At 44.1% G+C, this 18,914-nt stretch overlaps 1 protein-coding gene across 1 annotated transcript in view; it reads left to right on the top strand.

Annotated features, from left to right (window-relative positions):
* Positions 1 to 1,641: 1,641 nt before the first annotated feature.
* The window catches only part of Elapor1 (endosome-lysosome associated apoptosis and autophagy regulator 1), an 82,879-nt gene continuing 65,606 nt past the window's right edge, over positions 1,642 to 18,914 (top strand). The window contains exon 1 of the mRNA XM_042685479.1: positions 1,642 to 1,831. Coding sequence (XP_042541413.1) covers positions 1,676 to 1,831 — 156 coding nt within the window. The 5' untranslated portion in view covers positions 1,642 to 1,675. The remainder of the gene's footprint in view (positions 1,832 to 18,914) is intronic.

Below are 18,914 nucleotides of genomic sequence, written 5' to 3'. Positions count from 1 at the left end.
ACAGCTACACACGACCTTGTTCCCAGAGGACCTAGGATCCTAATTGTTTGGAACTCCCCGTTTCGGTTGCCAGGCAACCGGCCTCCATCTGTGACTCAGATGAATTCTCTGCAAGAAAGGCGGGGCCTGGCAGTTGGAGGCCTGGCTGGAGGAGGCCGCTGGGGGCCTGCAGAGGAAAAGTACCTGGGGTGCGCCTTCCGGAGTCGTCCCCCCCCACAGCAAGCACCCCTTGAGCCTCAGCCTCCCTCTGTACAGCCGCCCTCTACCCAGACTTAGGTTATGGAAAGAAGTCCTAAAAGATGACCCCCAAATTTTCCTTCTTCGCACCTACACAGCAGGCTTCCCCACTAGCTTGGCTATGTCGAGAGATCCAGGAGCGCGCGTGTCTTACTTGGGCAGTTGCCTATTAAAGGCAAACTCTCTGAGGTTGCTCTCAGTTTAGCTATACAAGGGGTAAGGCTGTTCACAGAGACGGTTCTAAAAGCACAGACCAATTTGGCCCGACGGAAGAAAGATCTCCAGAAGCAGCACTGCTAGTAGGTAAAAATGTCCTGGAACTGCTTTTCTAGGGGACGAAGTCTAGAGGGTGGCGATGGCGTCTCAATCTTTTATTTATATATTCGTTTTGTGCGACAGTCCTAGGGCTTGAACTCACGGCCTGGGTGCTGTCCCTGAGCCTCCTCCTCGCTCCTCCTTTTTTGTTCAAGGCTAGAGCTCTACCACCTGAGCCACAGTTCTACTGAAGGCTTTTGGGGGTAGTTAATTGGAGATCAGAGTCTCATGGTCTTTCCTGCCTCACTGGCTTTGAACTATGATCCTCAGATCTCAGTCTCCTGAGTAGCTAGGATTACAGGACTGAGCTACTACTATGGAGGTATACAAAGAAGTACCTCCATAGGCCACTTTGCAAAATTAAAGATGCTCAAAACTAGCCCTTGGCCCAGAAGGGCTGATAGGTGATAGCTTGGAGGATGGTACTGACACTTATTATTATTATTATATTATTATTATTAGATGCCAATTGTGGGACTTGAACTCAGGGCTGGGTGTTGTCCTGATCTCCCCCTCCTCCCCCCTAGTTCAAGTCTAGTTCTCAACCACTTGAGCCACAACTCCACTTCCAGCTTTTTTGGGTGGGTGGGTGGGGGCAGTTAATTAGAAATCACAGTCTCTTGCCCAGGCTGGCTTTGAACCTTGATCCCCAAGTCTCAGCCTCCCGAGAGTAGTTTAGGATTACAGGCACTAGCCACCAAGGCAGGCTTCTAGCCCACGTTTTAGGCCACGTCCTGCGCTCTCCTCTATTGGGCAGGCTGCGTCCCTGGGCGCGCGCACTCCCATGCCGGCCGTGGCGGCTGCCATGGAAACCGGCAGGTGAGCCGCAGACGCGCGCGCGTGGTCCCTGCCCCACCCGCACGCAGCGAAAGAGGATGCGGTTGTCAAGGCGACGTGGCTAGGAGGAGGAGGAGAGGACGGAGGGAGGAGGAAGGATGGGCGGCCTGGGCGTAGCCGCAGGGAGGTGACTGAAGCCAGCCCAGCCCCTTGCATCCTCCCCACGGTGTACCTCCCTCCCCCCCCCCCCCCCCCCCCGTTTTATTCCTCCTCCTGCCAGCATAAGCGCACGTCGCAGCACCTGAGCCGCTACTGCCGGCCGCCTCTCGCTCGCTCAGGACAGGCGATGGCTGAGCCTGCTCACAGCCCCCATCCCTCAGCCCGAGGCCGGGGAGGAACTGAGTGGCGCACGCTCGGGCTTCTGCAGCTGCTGCTCTGGGCTACGACTACCTTCCAGGTGACCCTGGGAGGAACCACACAGGAGCTTCACGCCTGCAAAGAGGTACCGTCTCCCACCCTGACCCCACTTTAAGTCAGGAAAGAAACAAAAAAGGTTGGATCCAGGAGGAGACCTGGGGGTGAGGGGGGCCTTAGCACAGTTTCTGAAGGCACGGGAGTTCAGGTTTCTTTGGGGAGGAGGCATGGAGGGGGAGGGGGAGAGAGGAGCAGCCTGGCGTCACCGAGGAGGACTCCTGAAAATAGATCAACCTCATAGCTTGGGGATACTGAGCTTGGTGAGAAAGGCCTCCGGTTCCTGCAAGAGGAACTGAACCCCTGGCTCAGAAAGGATTAAGAGGAGGTCATGAGTTGCTTTACTGGATGCGGCGAATTTACTTGAAAAGTGTCTAGAAACATGGCTATGTTCAGAGTGGCTAGACAGAAAGAGGAAAGCAGAGTGGTGGGATAAGACAGGAGTTAGGAAGGCCAGGAAAAAAAAAAAAGGACTAGGCAGATGTAGGAATCCTAGACTTCTCTCTCTCTCTCTCTCTCTCTCTCTCTCTCTCTCTCTCACACACACACACACACACACACACACACACACACACACAAACACAGAGGATGAAGGTGAAGGTGTGTGAGAGGAATGGTTGAGTCTCAGCAACTTTCTCTGCCCTTGTACTAAACTCTCCCTTACCCTGCCAGCTATGAAAAATGTGATCTTTATAGTTTTGCCTTCCACGTTGCACTTTGTTTAATGTTTAGCATATGGTCTACTGTTATCTAGATTTCAAGTTCATTAACATCTAGTTTTCTGCCACTCCCTTACTCTCTTCCTCTGGCCTTCTGCTAGCATATGTTCATAAGTTTTTTTCAAAGTGTATCTAAAATGTTGCTAGCATAACTCAGAAGACAGGTAGTGAATATCTTCCAACCCGAAATGCCATTTGAAAGTTCTTTTTGGAAGGACAAATATCATGAAATGCCATTTTTGGAGGGATGGGAAAAGGCATTGGAAATAATGAGATCCTGTAGTTTCTATATTGAAACAATATTTGGTTGTACACAGAGGAACACTGATGTAACAATAAAATATTGCCCTGCATGGTGACACACATTTATAATCCCAGCACTGAAGAGACCAAGGAAGGAGGATTGTGTGTTCCATATCATCATAAGCCACATAAACAATTAGCTGTGCACCAGTGGCTCAAATCTGTAATCCTAGCTACTTAGGAGGCTGAGATCTGAGGATGGAGGTTCAAAGCCAGGTAGAAAAGTCCCAGTGAGACTCCTACCTTCAATTAACTACTCAGAAACCAGCAGTGGTGCTGTGGCTCAAAATTGTAGAGTATTAGCCTTGGGCAAAGGAGCTCAGGGACAATGCCCAGGTCCTGAGTTCTAGCCTCACAACTGATAAAACAAACAACTACACAAACAAACACTTGCAAGAACTACTATGGAAAAGGCAAAATAAAAGTTCTGTATCTCCATGAAATGTACAAGACCTCAAAGTCTATTAGGAGTCTAGTACTGTAAATGTCAAACTTGGATAAAATTTTGACTGGCTAATATATTCTTTTTTTTTCTGATGACAGTAGGGTTTGAATTCAGGGCTTTGTATTTGCTAGGCAGGCATTCTACCACTTGAGCCATGCCTATGGCCTATGTAGGTGGTTACATTTTAAAAATTAAGTTACCAGTTAACTGACTAGCAATGATAACTCAGTCTCATCTAGAGAAATCTTATTATGAAGGTGTTTGAAGCATCAGTCTGTCTGCCGCATAGCAAATCATGAAGTGGCAGGAGAGACTTTTGTTGTTGTTATTGTTGGTCTTGGGACTTGAACTCAGGGCCTAGGTGCTGTCCCTGAGCTCTTTTGCTCAAGGCTAGTGCTCTATCACTTTGAGCCACAGCACTATTTCCAGGTTTATTGGAGATCAAACTTTCCTGTTCGGGCTGGCTTTGAACTGTGATCCTTAGATCTCAAGTCTCCTGACAAGCTAGGTTATAGGTATGAGCCACCAGTTTCTGGGAAGAGATGTGTGTGTGTGTGTGTGTGTGTGTGTGTGTGTGTGTGTGTGTGTGTAAAGGTGTTTGACTTCAAAGATTAATGGATATGACAAAAATGATCACAGTGAGTGCTTGCCTTGGGCCATCTACCTATCTATCTACCAAGCCATTTTATGACACGTTTTAACAATACTGGGAACAGGATGATGTTGTCAGTGACAGTGGCTTATTGGCCTTGGTGGTCTGAGGTCTAACCAAAATAATGAGTGCAAGCAAGATTGCTTATCACACATTGGCTTCTTCTTTGTGGCAGATAGGAATCTTACCAGATCTCCTTGATATTGGCCAGCTATGTAAAATATGAATCATATAAGACATGAAACATTTTGTGTCATCTTGGTTTAGGGAGGGAAGAATAATGTTACCTAATAACTCTGCCTTATATGCACATTTTGACTTTAGTCTTACTGAAATGACCAGTATTTGCTTAAACAAATGGTCTTACACGAACGAGAGAAAGCCTTAAGGTGTTCAGCATACCAGGATTCCAATCCTGTTTCTTACCATAGTTTTTGGATCTGTGCAGTAGGCTTTATGGTAGCATATGCTAGTGTGCTTTAAAGATTGAAGGAAAAAAAATCTATCTCCAACATGAAATAGAATTACTTCTCCCCAATCTCGCCTCAGCTTCTTTGCTCTGAAGTCCATACCTATGCCAGGTTGCATGGCTTGAGAGGCATCAGCAAGCTCTATTTACACTCTCCTTAAGCAAACAGTGGCTGCCAAACTCAACTCCAGAATAATAAGGAAGAGAATAAACTCGTTATTATAGAATTCTTCATTTTGGCAATATGAACTGATCCAACAAACTTGGGAACTTCCAACTCCAAATGGTAAAAAGCTACCTCCAGGTAGCTTTCATTTCAATTCCTAGTGAATTTCTTTTCTATTAATTAAGTAATTGATTGATTATTTTTTTTGTGCAGAGACTAGGGCTTGAACTCAGGGCCTGGGCATTGTCCCTTAGCTTTTTTTGCTCCAGGCTGACACTTTACCCACTTGAGCCATGGCTCTACTTTTAGCTTTTTAGTGGTTAATTGGAAATAAAGAGTTTCAGAGACTTTTCTACCCAAGTTTGCTTTGAAACCACGATTCTCAGCTCTCAGCCTTCTCAGGTGTGAGCTGTCAGTGCCCAGCTTCCTAGTGAATTCTTGTGAGCTTATGTTGGGTGTTAATGGCAGGGACTTTTTTTTTTTTTATCAGGCAAGGCTGTTCCTGGGGGAAGTGATGCTGTCACAGGCAGTTTATCCATGGAAACTGAGCCATCCCACTAGGTCTAATCAGGAAAAAGAGGTTTGGCTTGAGGCCTATACATTGCTGGCGAAGAACTGGAGGTTTCAGGCTGCTAAATGTGTGCTGGGGCATGGTGTCCCTTTTCTCTGTTTTACAATAGTCAGGGTCACTAGTGGAACTAAATGTCCTGTGTCATGTTTATCCTCATGAATCACTACGTTAGCACTGCACTAGCCCAGGCTATTTTTTTTTTCCCATAGAGTCTAAATAAAATGAAGGGGAGCAGAAAACTGCTTGAGGCTGCAGTGTTAATTGTCCCCAATGGGACTTCCCAGTCTTTATTGAAAAGACCATGAGTCTGAGGAATCTGGCAGACATGGATTAGAATAAAAGTTGTTTAATGAATGATAGCTGCTATTTAGAAAGGAAACAAATTATTATTATTATTATTGTTGTTGTTGTTGTTTGAACTCAAGCCTCATGCTTGCTAGGCAGGAATTGTACCACCTGAACCATGGCTTCAGCCCTAAATTAACTTTTCAACAGTCTTAGACACTTTTTTTTTGGTCTTCAGGCTTGAACTCTAGGCCTAGGCACCGTCATTGAGCTCCTCTTGCTCAAGACTAGCCCTCTACCACTTGAGCCACAGTATCACTTCTGGCTTTTTTTTTGAGTAGTTTATTGGAGATAAGAGTCTCATGGAATTTCCTGACCTGCTTTGAACTGTGATTCTCAGATCTCAGCCTCCTGAGTAGCTAGGATTACAGGGATGAGTCACTGGTGCCCAGATCTTTTTTATGCCAGTACTACTGCTTGAACTCAGGAGCTGGACACTGTCCCCAAGCTTCTTTTGCTCAAGGCTAGTCATTTTATTTTTTGTGTATCTTTGTGTGTGTGTGTGTGTGTGTTTGCGTGTGCGCATGCACCTGCCCATGTATGCAGGTATTGGGACTTGAACTCAGGGACTCATATTCTTGCTTGGCTTTTTCCTTCAAGGCTAGTGCTTAACCACTTGAGCTACATGTCCACACATAGCTTTCATTTTTCTTTTTTTTTGGGTCCGGTCGTGGGGCCTGAACTCTGGGCCCTGGGCGCTGTCCCTCAGCTCTTCAGCTCAAGGCTAGTGCTCTACCACTTGAGCCACAGCGCCACTTCCAGCTTTTTCTACTTATGTGGTGCTGAGGAATCGAACCCAGGGCCTCATGCATGCAAGGCAAGCACTCTACCACTGAGCCACTTTCCCAGCCCCCACACATAGCTTTCTTTCTTTCTTTTTTTTTTTTGGGTCCGGTCGTGGGGCCTGAACTCTGGGCCTGGGCGCTGTCCCTCAACTCTTCAGCTCAAGGCTAGCACTCTACCACTTGAGCCATAGCGCCACTTCCGGCTTTTTTCTTTTTGCTTATGTGGTGCTGAGGAATCGAACCCAGGGCCTCTGGCTTACAAGGCAAGCACTCTACCACTGAGCCATCTTCCCAGCCCCACACATAGCTTTCTTAATTGGAAATAAGTCTCAGACTTTCCCGCCCAAGCTGGCTTCAAATTGTGATCCTTAGATCTCAGCCTCCTGAATAGCTAGGATTATAGGCATAAGCCACCAACTCCCCATTTTTGTTTTATTTTTATAAAAATGCAGCATACCCAAACACTGCTGAATCAGGACTTGAACTCATGGTCTGACCCTTTCACTCATAGGCTAGGGCCCTTACTACCTAAGCCAAACCTCCAGCCCCTATCATACTTTTGTCGTATAAGGTTTGTTTTTCTAGCCAGGTGCTGGTATCTCAGGCCTTAGCTACTCAGGAGGCTGAGATCTGAGGATTGGGACTCCAAAGCCAGGTTCCAAAGTGAGACTCTTATCTCCAATAACCACAAAAAAACTGAACGCCATGCTTTGACTCAAAGTGGTAGTGCTAGCCTTGAGCAAAAGAGCTCAGGGACAGAGCCCAAACCCTGAGTTCAAACCCCATGATGAGCAAATAAATAAACAAACAAATATTTGCTTTTCTAACTCATCTTTGTTATTGTATGATAATATATTTTGGGGTTGCAAAACATTCTGTTGTTTAAACATTTCTCAATTTTTAAATTCCCTCTCCTATTGATGAACTTTTTTGCTGTTTCAAATAATGCTGCTTTAGCACCGTTGAATCTGAATCCTGATGAGAAGGTACAGATTTCTCAAAGATGGAAACCCAGAGGGGTCATGGCCTGTGGGGAGATTCACTTTTCAATGACTTACAGATATTGAGCTTCTATGAAGGTTCTTAGTCACTCTTCCTTACACCAAATTTACTTGTTGATACGTGCTCTCCAAATGAATGGTGTAAATTGATGGAGTTCTTAGGAGGTGATTGGTGCCCTTACAAAAAAAAAAAAGATGCCTAAAGAAGCCCGTTCTTTTTTGTGAGGATTATAGAAAGCCACTGCTCATGAGGAATGGGCTTCCCTTGATGCCCAATCTCCTGGTGCCTTGCACTGCCCAGATTTCAGATTAGGAGCAAATAAGTTTCTGTTGTTTGTAAATAACCTAGTTCTAGAGTTGTTGTTGTTGTTGTTTTTTTTTTTTTTGCATAGCCCTGGGGTTTGAACTCAGGCTCTGGGCACTGTCCCTGATCTTCTTTTGCTCAAATCTAGCACTCTACCACTTAAGCCACAGTGGTTCGGCCTTTTTCTGTTTATGTGGTACTGAGGAATCAAACTCAGGGCTTCATGCATGCTAAGCAATCACTCTACCACTAAGCCACCTTCCCAGCCCTCTAAGGTATTTTGTTACTGCAGTTTGAAACAGATGAAGATGGTACCTTTAGCCCCAGACTTACAAAGGGTGGTCTCTTATGAAGGACCACTTTCCCTTCATAGGAAGTGCCATTTCTTTGAGCTCCCGAAGCTCATGTTTACTTGGGATTTATAGCTCTCTTCAGGTTTCAGTGACTGGTCATTTGATGCATCCCAGGTTGGATTTCCCCCATCCCCTGCCAGAAGTTGGAGAAAGTAGCTGGGCACCAGTGGCTCACACCTGTAATCCTAGCTACTCAGGAGATTGAGATCTGAGGATCAAGGTTTGAAGCTAGCCTGGAAAGGATAGTCCATGAGACTCTCCCTCCATCTTTTTTGGTTACTTTTTAAAAGGCTTATTATTATTAAGTAGCTGTATGAAGAAGTGATAGTTCCATAGATCAGATTATGAGTACATTTCATCTTTATCAATGTCACCCCTTCCATTGTTCTTCCCCATTTCCGTCTCCCCTCCCTATCCTCAACTTATGTAGTTCAATTCTGACATAATGTATGTTGAATGTAATGACTACATTTGCTCACCCTCCCTCCCTCCATTTGTGTGCCTCCCATATTGTCTTCACAACATGTCTCTGCTTCTTGGTATTCATTTTCTATCTCCAGTTAACCAGCAAATAACCCAACTAGACAGAGGAGTGGCTCAAATGGTAAAGCAACAGCCTTGAGTGGAAAAGCCAATGGAGAGCATGAGGCCCTAAGTTCAAGCTCCAGTACTGGCCTACCACAGTGTGTGTGTGTGAATGTGCGTGCACACACACACAATTCCTACAAATGCATTGTGTAACTCAGTTGATGCAGAGAAGCTCTCCATCGATTGTGTTTTCATCATTGTAAATTCATTGTTTGATCTGCCAAGTGTTTTCCTGCTCTTCATTTTGTGATAATCTGCCTTCCAAAAAGCAAATATGTATCCCCAAAGCAAGGTAGGAAGGATTGTGCTTAATTGAAATGATGAAGTGAAAATATGACATTTGTTCCAAGGCAACATGTCTTTAGCAGATGTGTGAAAAATGAAATATCCACCATGTAGTACGCACCTCCACACATCCTGAACACATGCGTGGGTTTTTCTCAGTGGTAGTCTCCTTGGAACCACATACTTGTGGACACCAAGGATTCTGAAAAGTGAAAGGCCTCTGTTGGGGTGGGTAGGTAAATATGGTCAAAGTACTTGTTATTCATGTGTAAAAATAGAAGAATGAAACCTGTAGAAATCGTTTTAGAAGGGGGAAGAAGAGAGTTGGAGGTGTGCCTCAGGTCAGGCAGTGACAACCAATGAGTAAAAGCAAGTGTCAGATACTAAGTTTAAGTCCTACTCTTGAGGGGCGGGGGAGAAGGGAGAAGAAGGATGAAGGAAAGCCATGGAGAAGGTTAAGTTTGACTGGGGTCAAATGTCATAATGAATCCCCCTTGTCCAACACATATATGCTAATAAAAACATTAATGAAGCTGAGGGCTAGTGATTCACACTTGTAATCCTAGCTACTCAGGAGGCTGAGGTTTGAGGATCCTGGTTTGAAGCCAGCTTGGGCAGACAAATCCCTAAGATTTTTATGTCCAGTTTACCAGCAAAATGTCTGAAGTGGAGGTATGATTCAAGTGTTAGAATGCCAGCCTGGAGCAGAAAAACCAAGCAAGAATAAGAGGTCCTGAGTTCAAGTACCATACTTGTATACATACACCAAAGAAAAAAAGAGAGGTTAATGGAAAAAAATAATGAAATACATTTCCTCTTAGCTCTACAAACATCCAAAAGCCAATTTCTGTCAACACTTCAACATATATATTCTTTTTGAAATGCTTTCTGCCTGTCTTCTTGTTCTTGCTTGCTCAGCTGGCACTCTAGCACTTGAGCCATATCTCCAGCCTTTGCTGATTAGTTTGGAGAATTCTGTGTAGGCTAGCTTTGAATTGTGATCCTCAGATCTCAACCTTCTAAGTAGCTAGGATTATAGCTGTGAGCCACTGACACTGCTATGCCTGTCTTTTTTTTCTTTTAATTTTCCATACAAATCATACCAGAACGTTTGCTCTATTCTGTATTTTACTGTTTTCATTACAATAGCTCTGCTTTTTAATTTTTAACAACTAAATCGTGATTTTTTAGAAAGTATGTGTATATCAATATCAAAACAGAAGCTGTGTGTGTGTGTGTGTGTGTGTGTGTGTGTGTGTGTGTGTGTGTGTGTGTGTGTTGGTCCTTGGGCTTGAACTCAGGGCCCCGGCACTGTCCCTGAGCATTTGTGCTCAAGGCTACCACTCTACCACTTGAGCCACCGCTCCACTTCCTGATTTTTGGTGGTTAATTGGAGATGAGTCTCACAAACTTCCTGCCTAAGCTGGCTTTAACTATGATCCTCAGTTCTCAACCTCCTCAGTAGCTAGGATTACAGGCATGAGCCACTGGCACTGAGCTAGCTTTTTTGATCAAAGCCAGTACTCCACCACTTGAGCCACTTCTCCAGTTCCAGCTTTTTGCTGGCCAGTTGGAGTTGAGTCTCTCAGAGCTGTCTACTGGGGCTGACATGGACTTTCTTCTCAGCTCTCAGCCGCTGTGTAACTAGGATTACAAGTGTGAGCCACTGGTATCCAGTGCATGGACTTCTAAAGTCATCATTAGCATTCTCTGTGTGCTAAGCTGAGGGGCTCAGGAAAACCCCTTTAACCAAGTAACCTGGGAATTACTGAGACACAGTAGGCTCTGCTGAAGGGCCTTTTCTTGGCTTTATCCGGATGCCACTTTATCCAAATAAGGACAGACAGGCAGTGCGTAATTCAGCCAAGTTTTTGGAAAACAGGTTAGGCAAACATGTAGGTTTTGCTCAGTCTGTGTTGTTCCTCTAAGCTGTTCACCGTTTTTCTTTAAGCCCTTCTTTAATGTTGTAACAGAGTTGAAAGATAATTATAGTTAGTGCTTGACAGCTGCTAGGCAAAGTGTATTTTTCACACTTCCTAGGATCTCTACTTTTAAAATTCCTTTAAGTTTCAGAAGACTAATATAAGGTTATCACCCATTTTTTAATCTTCAACTTACCATGTAGCATCAAAGACATTTTCAAAAAGACCAATTAAAATTATTCATCATGAAAACAAGTAGACAGTTTCACAGGCATACAAAATGGGTTTCTAAATCTACATCTTACTGCTAACATGAAGTAAAATGGAAAAAATAAAAAAGGGATCTTCATCGTACTAATTCTACCTGCTAATTGGAGCATCTTACTCCTTACTGAATGCAAAACAAATTTTAAAAAACGATTTTTAGCCAGTTGGTGTGTTTCTAGCCACTGGAGAATCACAGTAAAAGGCCAGCAAGGGCAAAAACCTAGTGAGACCCATCCCCCCATCTCAACTAATAACAACCTGGTCTTTGTGACAGGTGACAGCCCCTGTTAGCTTAGTCATGTAGAAAACATAAATAGGAGGATCAAGGTCCAGCCAGCTCAGAGGGGGAAAAGTGAGCTTACTTGAAAATAATGAAAGCGAAAGGACTAAGGATATGGCTAAAATGGTAGAGTGCCTGTCTCAATAGGCATAAGGTCTTTATTTCAAACCTAATAACACACACACACACACACACACACACACACACACACACACACACCTGCTTCTTTTTTTTTCTTCATAGTATTTTATTTTATTTTTTATTACTTTTTTATTACATTCTTTTTTATTGTGAAAATACTATACAGAGGGGTTACAATTACATGGGCAAGATAATGAGACACCTGCTTTTAATTAGAGAGACTAATTGTCTTCTTACAATTGACTACATCAACCCCAATCACATGAAAATAGAGTAAGTTAAAAGATATAAGTTAAAATAATAAGTTAAAACATATAAGGACATCAGTTATATCTGTTCACTTAGATTTGTTTAGATTCTCCTAAGAATAGTTGTGGCTTAGGATAGCAGTTGAGGAAAGTCAGGCATACAAGTCCTCAATAATTAGTTCCCCAATAAAATTTCAATTTTCCAGGCACCAGAGGTTCATGCTTATAATCCTAGTTATTCAGGAGGCTGAGATCTTAGGATCGCAGTTCAAAGCCAGCCCAGTAAGGAAAGTCCATGAGACTCTTGTCTCCAATAAACTACTCAGAAAAAGCTGGAAGTAGTACTATGGCTCATATAGAAGAGCGCTGGTCTTGAGCATAAGAAGCTCAGGGACAGTTCCCCAGGATTGGGGAGAAAAAAAAGAATAGGCCAAATTATTTCCCTTGTAAAGAACATTTAAAAGAATGGCTGAGTGTGTAGTACATGCCTGTAATCCCAGCACTTAGGAAGCTGAGGCTGGATGATTCAGTTCAGTTTCAGCAATATAGCAAGACCCTCTCTCAGAAGAAACAAAATAATACTAAAACTTCTATTTACAAAATTAATACAGCTGTGTGGATTAGCTGTTAAAGAAAGCTAGTGTGTGGCACACACCGATAATACCAGTACTTAGAGGCTAGGCAGGAGGATCTTGAGTTCCAAGCCAACTTGAACTTTTCTGTTCAAGGCTGGTGCTACCACTTGACCCACAACCGCATTCCCAGCTTTTTGCTGGTTAATTGGAGGTAAGAGTCACACAGACTTTTCTGCCAGGGATGGCTTTGAATCTTGATCCTCAGATCTCAGCCTCCTGAGTCGTTAGGATTACAGGTGAACCACCAGTGCTCAGATCATATACAGCTTTTGATGGAGCAGGCAGTCACACATAGCTACAAGTGAACAATAGTGCACGATCAAGGGCACCATGGAATGAATGAGGTCAGATAGGAATGAACAGCTCCCAGAGTACAATCTCTGGAGACCAAGCTCTAACCCAGCAACTCAGGCAAACAGCTGGAGCTCAGTGCCTCATTTACTCAAAGAGCTGATCATGTTTTTTGTTTGTTTGTTTGTTTTTGTTTTTAAAGATGGTTGTAAAAATGAGAAATGAGAAAAGCACAGTGACAGCACCTATTAGTTCCTACAGTTTCAGTAATAAAATGCCCTCAACTGGATGGTTTAAAGCAGCTAATGAGTCAGGTGATGGTGGCTCAGGCCTGTTAACCTAGCTACTCATGAGGCTGAGATCTGAGGTTCAAGAAGTTCAAAGCTAGCCCATGCAGGGAAGTCCGTGAGACTCTTATCTTCAATGAACCACCAGAAAACTGGAAGTGGAGCTGTGGCTCAAAGTGGTAGAGCCCTAGACTTGACCACAAAGCTAAGGACAGTTCCCAGGAGCTTGAATTTAGGAACGCCTAGAGTTTAAGCCCCACTATCAAGCCTCCCCAGCCCCCCCCCAAAAAAACAATGAATGAATTCTCTTACAGTTGTGAGTGTTAGAAGTTAAAAATGAAAGTGCTACAGGGGGCTGTGTTCTCCGACCTGGCCTTCTGAGTTCTGCTGTGGTGCAGACACTCCATTGACTACTTCTAGCTTCTGGCTGGTGCCAGCCATCCTGGTGTTGTTGGCTGTTGTTGTATCTGTCCAGCAGCCGCTCCTATCATCCTATCCTCTCACCTTTTAAAATTTTTATTTATTTTTTTTATTAATAGGTTTTTTCATTGTGAAAATACAGTACAGAGAGGTTACAATTACATGGGCTAGGTAATGAGTACATTTCTTATCAATCATTGCTGCCTCCTCCTTTGTTTCCCCTTCCCATCCCTGCCCTCCCATCCCACCCCCCCATTGTGTCCTTCTTGTGTGTGTCTCTAGAATCTTCAAATGGCTTAAGGACACCAACCCTTGGATTTAGGGTCTTTCCTAATATGACTGCATCTTAACTATTTATATCAACAAAAATGCTGTTTCTAAGATTACATTTTGAGGTTCAAGGTGGGCATGAATTTTGGCTGGAAATACAACTGAACTCACTTTACCAGCATAAGGCATACACTTGTTATTGCTGAGATTGTAATGGTTATTAAGTTATTAAATGAGCAGAGAAGAATAATTTGTGTGGGCTGTAGTGGCTAAGGAGAGCTTCATACACAAAGTAAGGAGTAGACAAGAGATGAATTAGATAAGAACTGAAAAAAAAAAAAACAGAACTGAAGATCTAGGAGAGTCTATCAAATGAGGTGGAGAATGTATCAATATACATTTGTGTGTGCGTATGTGTGTGTGTGTGTGTGAGAGAGAGAGAGAGAGGGAGGGAGAGGGAGAGAGAAGGAGGGAAGGAGAGAGAGAGGGAGACAGAGAGAGAGAGAGAGAGAGAGAGAGAGAGGGAGAGAGCCTGAGAGCTGTCCCAAGACTATCCTCAAGACTGGTGCTCTACCACTTGAGCCATAGCTTCACTTCCAGCTTCTTGGTGGTTAATTGGAGGTAAGAGTCACCCAGACTTTCCTACCAGGTCTGGCTTTGGACTGAAATATTCAGATCTTGGCCTCCTGAGTAGCTAGTGCCTAGTTTACTATATATTTGTGTGTGTGTGTGTGTGTGTCTGTCTGTTTGTCTTGTGTGTCTGTTTTATATGTGTGCCGATCTTAGGACTTGAACTTAAGACCTCGTGCTCTTGCTTGGCTTCCCTCACTCCCCAAGGTTTGTGCTCCTTCACTTCTGCTTTTGGCCGGCTAATTGGAGATAAGAATCTTATGGACTCTTCCCCCAGCTGGCTTCAAGCTGCAGTCCTCAGATCTTGGCCTCATGAGTAGTTAGGGTGACAGGCGTGAGCCACTGGTGCCCAGCTCAATAAATGGTTTTCCTTAATGCCAGGGCTTGGCTTGACTCTCAGGATCTCCCCCATCACTTGAGCCATGCCATCAATCAGCTCTTTTGTTTGTATTTTGTTTTTGAGATAGGGTCTTGCTACCTCTGCCTGCGTTGGCCTCAAACTCTCTATCCTCCTGTCTCAGACTCCCAAATACCCAGCTTCAATAGAATAACAATGAAATTACTAATCTTGTAAAATCATCAGTTGGAAAGTAAGAACTCCCTCAGGACCTGCATGCTGTCACTGAGCTGCTTTTGCTCAAGGCTAGCACCCTACCACTTGAGGCACAGCTCCACTTCTGGCTTTGCTGGTAGTTTTAGTGGAGATAAGAGTCTCACAGACTTTCATGCTCAGGCTGGCTTTGAGCTGCAGTCTTCATTCATACCTCAGCCTCCTGAGTAGTGAAGATTATAAGGCAGGAGTCTCCAGTGTGGTGCCTGGCTAAATTATAATCTTTTTTTCTGAATGGAATTTGGAGGTTGTAGAAATGGAATTGGTCATTTTTTTTTTCCAAATCAGTTTAATTACTATCTGCAAACCATTATAGCACTTGGTGTGGCTCAGAGTAGGAGGAAAAAGACTAGAACGCTGATTCATCAGTAGAGATGAAATCAAGAAGTGGCAAGATTTGTCCTGTTTTCTCCTGTGTCTGCCAAAAAAGCAGAAGAATCCTCTAGGCCTTCCTGAACATTAGAGAGCGTTGGCATCCTGCCTTCATTTCTCCCTTCAAATTTTACTCTTGGATCTAAGCCATTTCTACTCTGACAAAGCCCGAGGTGTTAATGTACACCGGGAATACAGTAATAGTCTGCTGTTGTACTGGATGTGCAAAGTTTTGGGGTGTAGGGAGTTGGTGGTATCTGGCAGTGGGTGGGAAGTGGCTCCAACCAAGAGAAGCTTTTTTTTTTTTTTAACCAATTTTTCTTTTCTTTTCTTTTTTTTATGCCACTCCAGGCTTGAACTCAGGGCCTGAGTGAATGCTGTCCCTGAGCTCTTTTGCTACCACTTGAGCCACAGTTCTACTTCTGGCTTTTTTTTTTTTAATTTATTGTAGAGCAGAGTCCCATTTCCCGATTGTGCTGGCTTCGAACTGCGACCTTCAGATCTCATACTGCTGAGTAGCTAAGATTACATGAGACACTTGTACCTGGCCTCTCTTACCAATCTTTATACCAGCCAATTTCAGAAGCCAGAAAAGAAGGTGAACTTCAGCTAGTGGCTTACAGTTGAGAAGCCTAGTTACAAATCCTCATCCAAAAGTCTAGCCTTTCTTTTGCCCAGTGGATGATATTATAACTTGCCAACAGAAACACGAAAAGCTATACAGTGGCACTGTCCCCTTTTGTGTCAGATTTTATTTTGCAAAGTTCACACTTGTAATCCTAGCTACTCAGGAGACTAAGATATGAGGACTGAGGCTTGAAGCCAGTCTGAGAAGGAATGTCTATGAGACTCTCATCTCTAGTTAACCACCAAAAAAGTGCCCAAAGTGGAGCTGTGGTTCAAGTGGTAGAATGCTAGCCGTGAGTAAAAATGCTTAGAGACAAAGCCCAGGTCCTGAGTTCAAGCCCCAACGCTGGCACAGCTATGGTCCTGCATTGGGTCTCTCACCAACTCTTGACCTTATAGGGCCCCAGTCTCCATTGGCTGGTGTCAGGCTGCCACCAAGACCCCCAAGAAGAAAAATAGCTTCCTTCAAAACCTGCTTTTAAGCCTGGGACTAATGGTTTGTGTGTAACTCTTAGCTACTTAGGAAGCTGAGATGTGAGGATTGTGGTTCAAAGCCAGCCTAGAAGAAAAGTCTATAAGACTCTTATTTCCAATTAACCACCCAAAACAGGGAAGTGGCTCAAGTGATAGAACACCATTCTTGAGCAACTAGGCCCTGAGTTCAAGCTGTAGTACTGGCACAAAATCCAAACCAACCAACACATTAAAAACATAAGCCACCCTGCTGTGACTCCAGCAAAGTCCTGGCCATCTGTGAGACACAAAGTAAGCCTCTCCCAAGTGAACAGCTACCTCCTTTGCCGGTATCCTATGGGTTTATAAGATAAGACAGAAATGACTGTTCATCGGCAGTGCACCTGCTGTCCCTGTCACTTCTTTCTGGCTGTGTCAATGACACTCTATGGAGCCCAGTCAGTTCCTCCTCCTTAACGTTATACATTTGAAGCTTTCTGACAGCTTTCAAAGCCTCCCACTTGTCTGTATCCTAAGAGGACAGCCAGTTCCCTTCTATTGCTGGAAAAGCTGAAGCTCAACTGCAGAGTTCTTTGATAGGAGACTTCTGGCAGCGGGGTGGGGTGGGGGTGTCCCTTCATTTCCAGCAAAGGAAAGAACCTCGAAGAGGTTCACACTTACTATCCTTCAGGTACTTCTCTCTTCACTCTTCCCTCTTCCTTCCCCCCTCCTCCTCCTCTCTCTCTCCAATCCCTTTAAAAAATAATGGGGGAACATGGTGTCCCCAGTGCTCACATCTGTAATCCTAGCTACCTAGAAGGCTGAGATCCAAGGATGGAGGTTCAAAGCCATCCCTGGGCAAGAAAGTCTGTGACTTTTATCTGTAACTAGCAAAAAGCCAAATGTGTAGTTGTGGTTCAAGTGGTAGAGTGCAAGCTTTGCGCTAAAAAGCTCAAAGACAGTGCTCAGGCCCTGAGTTTAAGCCCAAGGACTGGCGCACGCACAGGTGCACGTACACACACACACACACACACACACAAATAAAATAAAATGAGGGAGCTGGAAGAGTTTAGTTGAAGATAAGTGTCATTGGTGCCTAGCTATTTTTAAAAACATTTTATCCAAAAAGTCATTCTCAAATTTCATGACATAATACCAAGAACTTGCTTTTCTCCTTGTCTAGATGGAACGTTTGGCATGGGGATACTTTCCTGGGCTCCGTTGCATCCTTCAAAAAAGTCCTATGGGCCGCTGAGTACCCCAGAGGCACTCCAGGGCCTTAGAATGTATTCATGTTTAGAAACAGGATCTTTGCAAATGGCAGCAAGTTAAAATGAAGATCACAGGGTAGAACCTTATCCACTGTGACACCAATGTCCTTAAGAAGGGGGAAGTGTAAACACAGAGACCCTCATCCAGGGAAAATGTCATATGAAGATAGGAACCAAATGGCAATAAATCAAGGGACACAGAGGGTTGCTGGCTGTCACCACAAGTGAAGGAGAAGCATGGGACAGTCCTTTCTCAGAATCCACCCTGCTGACTTGTGATTTCAGCCTTCTAGCATCCAGAACTGAGAGATGATATATTTTTGTGGTTTAAGGCCACCTAGTTTGTAGAGATTTGCCACAGTAGTCCTGACAATTGACCACAGGCCCTGAGAAGAGGGGAGAGATGGCTTTTTAAAAAATTCATCTCTTTTGGGACTTGAACTCAGACCCTGGGTGATGTCTCTTAGCTTTTTCACTCAAGGCTAGCACTCTACCACTTTGAGCTGCAGCTCTACTTAAGTTTTTCAGATCTCAGCCCCCTAAGTAGCTAGGATTACAGGCATGAGTCACTAGTGCCTAGCTTTCATACATCTCTTTATTGTTTGACTTTGTGTGTGTGTGAGGATGGAACCCAGGAACCAGGACCTCGCAACATGCTAGACAAGTTCTATCAATGAGCTACATCCTTGCCCTTTGAACTCCCTTTTGTGTGTGTGTGTGTGTGTGTGTGTGTGTGTGTGTGTGTGTGTGTGTGTGTGTGTTGTCAGGACTGGGGCTTGAACTCAGGGCCTCTTGCTCTTGCTCAGCTCTCTTTCTCACAGCTGGTACTCTACCCCTTGAGCTGTACTTCCAGGCTTTTTGCTAGTTAATTGGAAATAAGAGCCTCTCAGATTTTTCTTCCTGGGCTGGCTTTGAACTATGATCCTCTCAGCTCTCAGTCCCTGAATAGCCAGGATTATAGACATGAGCCATTGGTGCCTGGCCCTTGAACTTTGTATAAGTATGCTTATAACTAAAACAAAATAATTATAGATATAATTATGCAAAATAAGCTAAGAAGAGTGTTTTCTTTTATCTTTGGGTATGTTTAGTGTTTATTGTTATTATTATGGTGAACTCAGGGCTTCATGTATTGTAGGCAAGCACTCTACCTCAGAGCTGCACAAGAGCCCTATTTTTATCTTTTGTGCTGGTCCTGGCCTTGAACTCAGGACCTGGGCACAGTCCCTAAGGTTTTTTGCAAAAATGCTAGCACTCTACCACTTGAACCACAGCTCCACTTTGTTTGGTAATTAATTGGAGATAAGAATCTCATGGACTTTTCTGCCCAGGCTGGCTTCAAACTGCAATCCTCAGATCTCAGCATTCTGAATAACTAGGATTATAGGTGTGAGCTACCAGCAC

The sequence above is a fragment of the Dipodomys spectabilis genome, unplaced genomic scaffold (assembly GCF_019054845.1).
Source record: "Dipodomys spectabilis isolate Male_0828 unplaced genomic scaffold, ASM1905484v1 ptg000002l, whole genome shotgun sequence".
Taxonomy (NCBI): Eukaryota; Metazoa; Chordata; class Mammalia; order Rodentia; family Heteromyidae; genus Dipodomys; species Dipodomys spectabilis.
The sequence above is the reverse complement of the archived record's forward strand: the minus strand, read 5'-3'. Positions and strand labels throughout refer to the sequence as shown.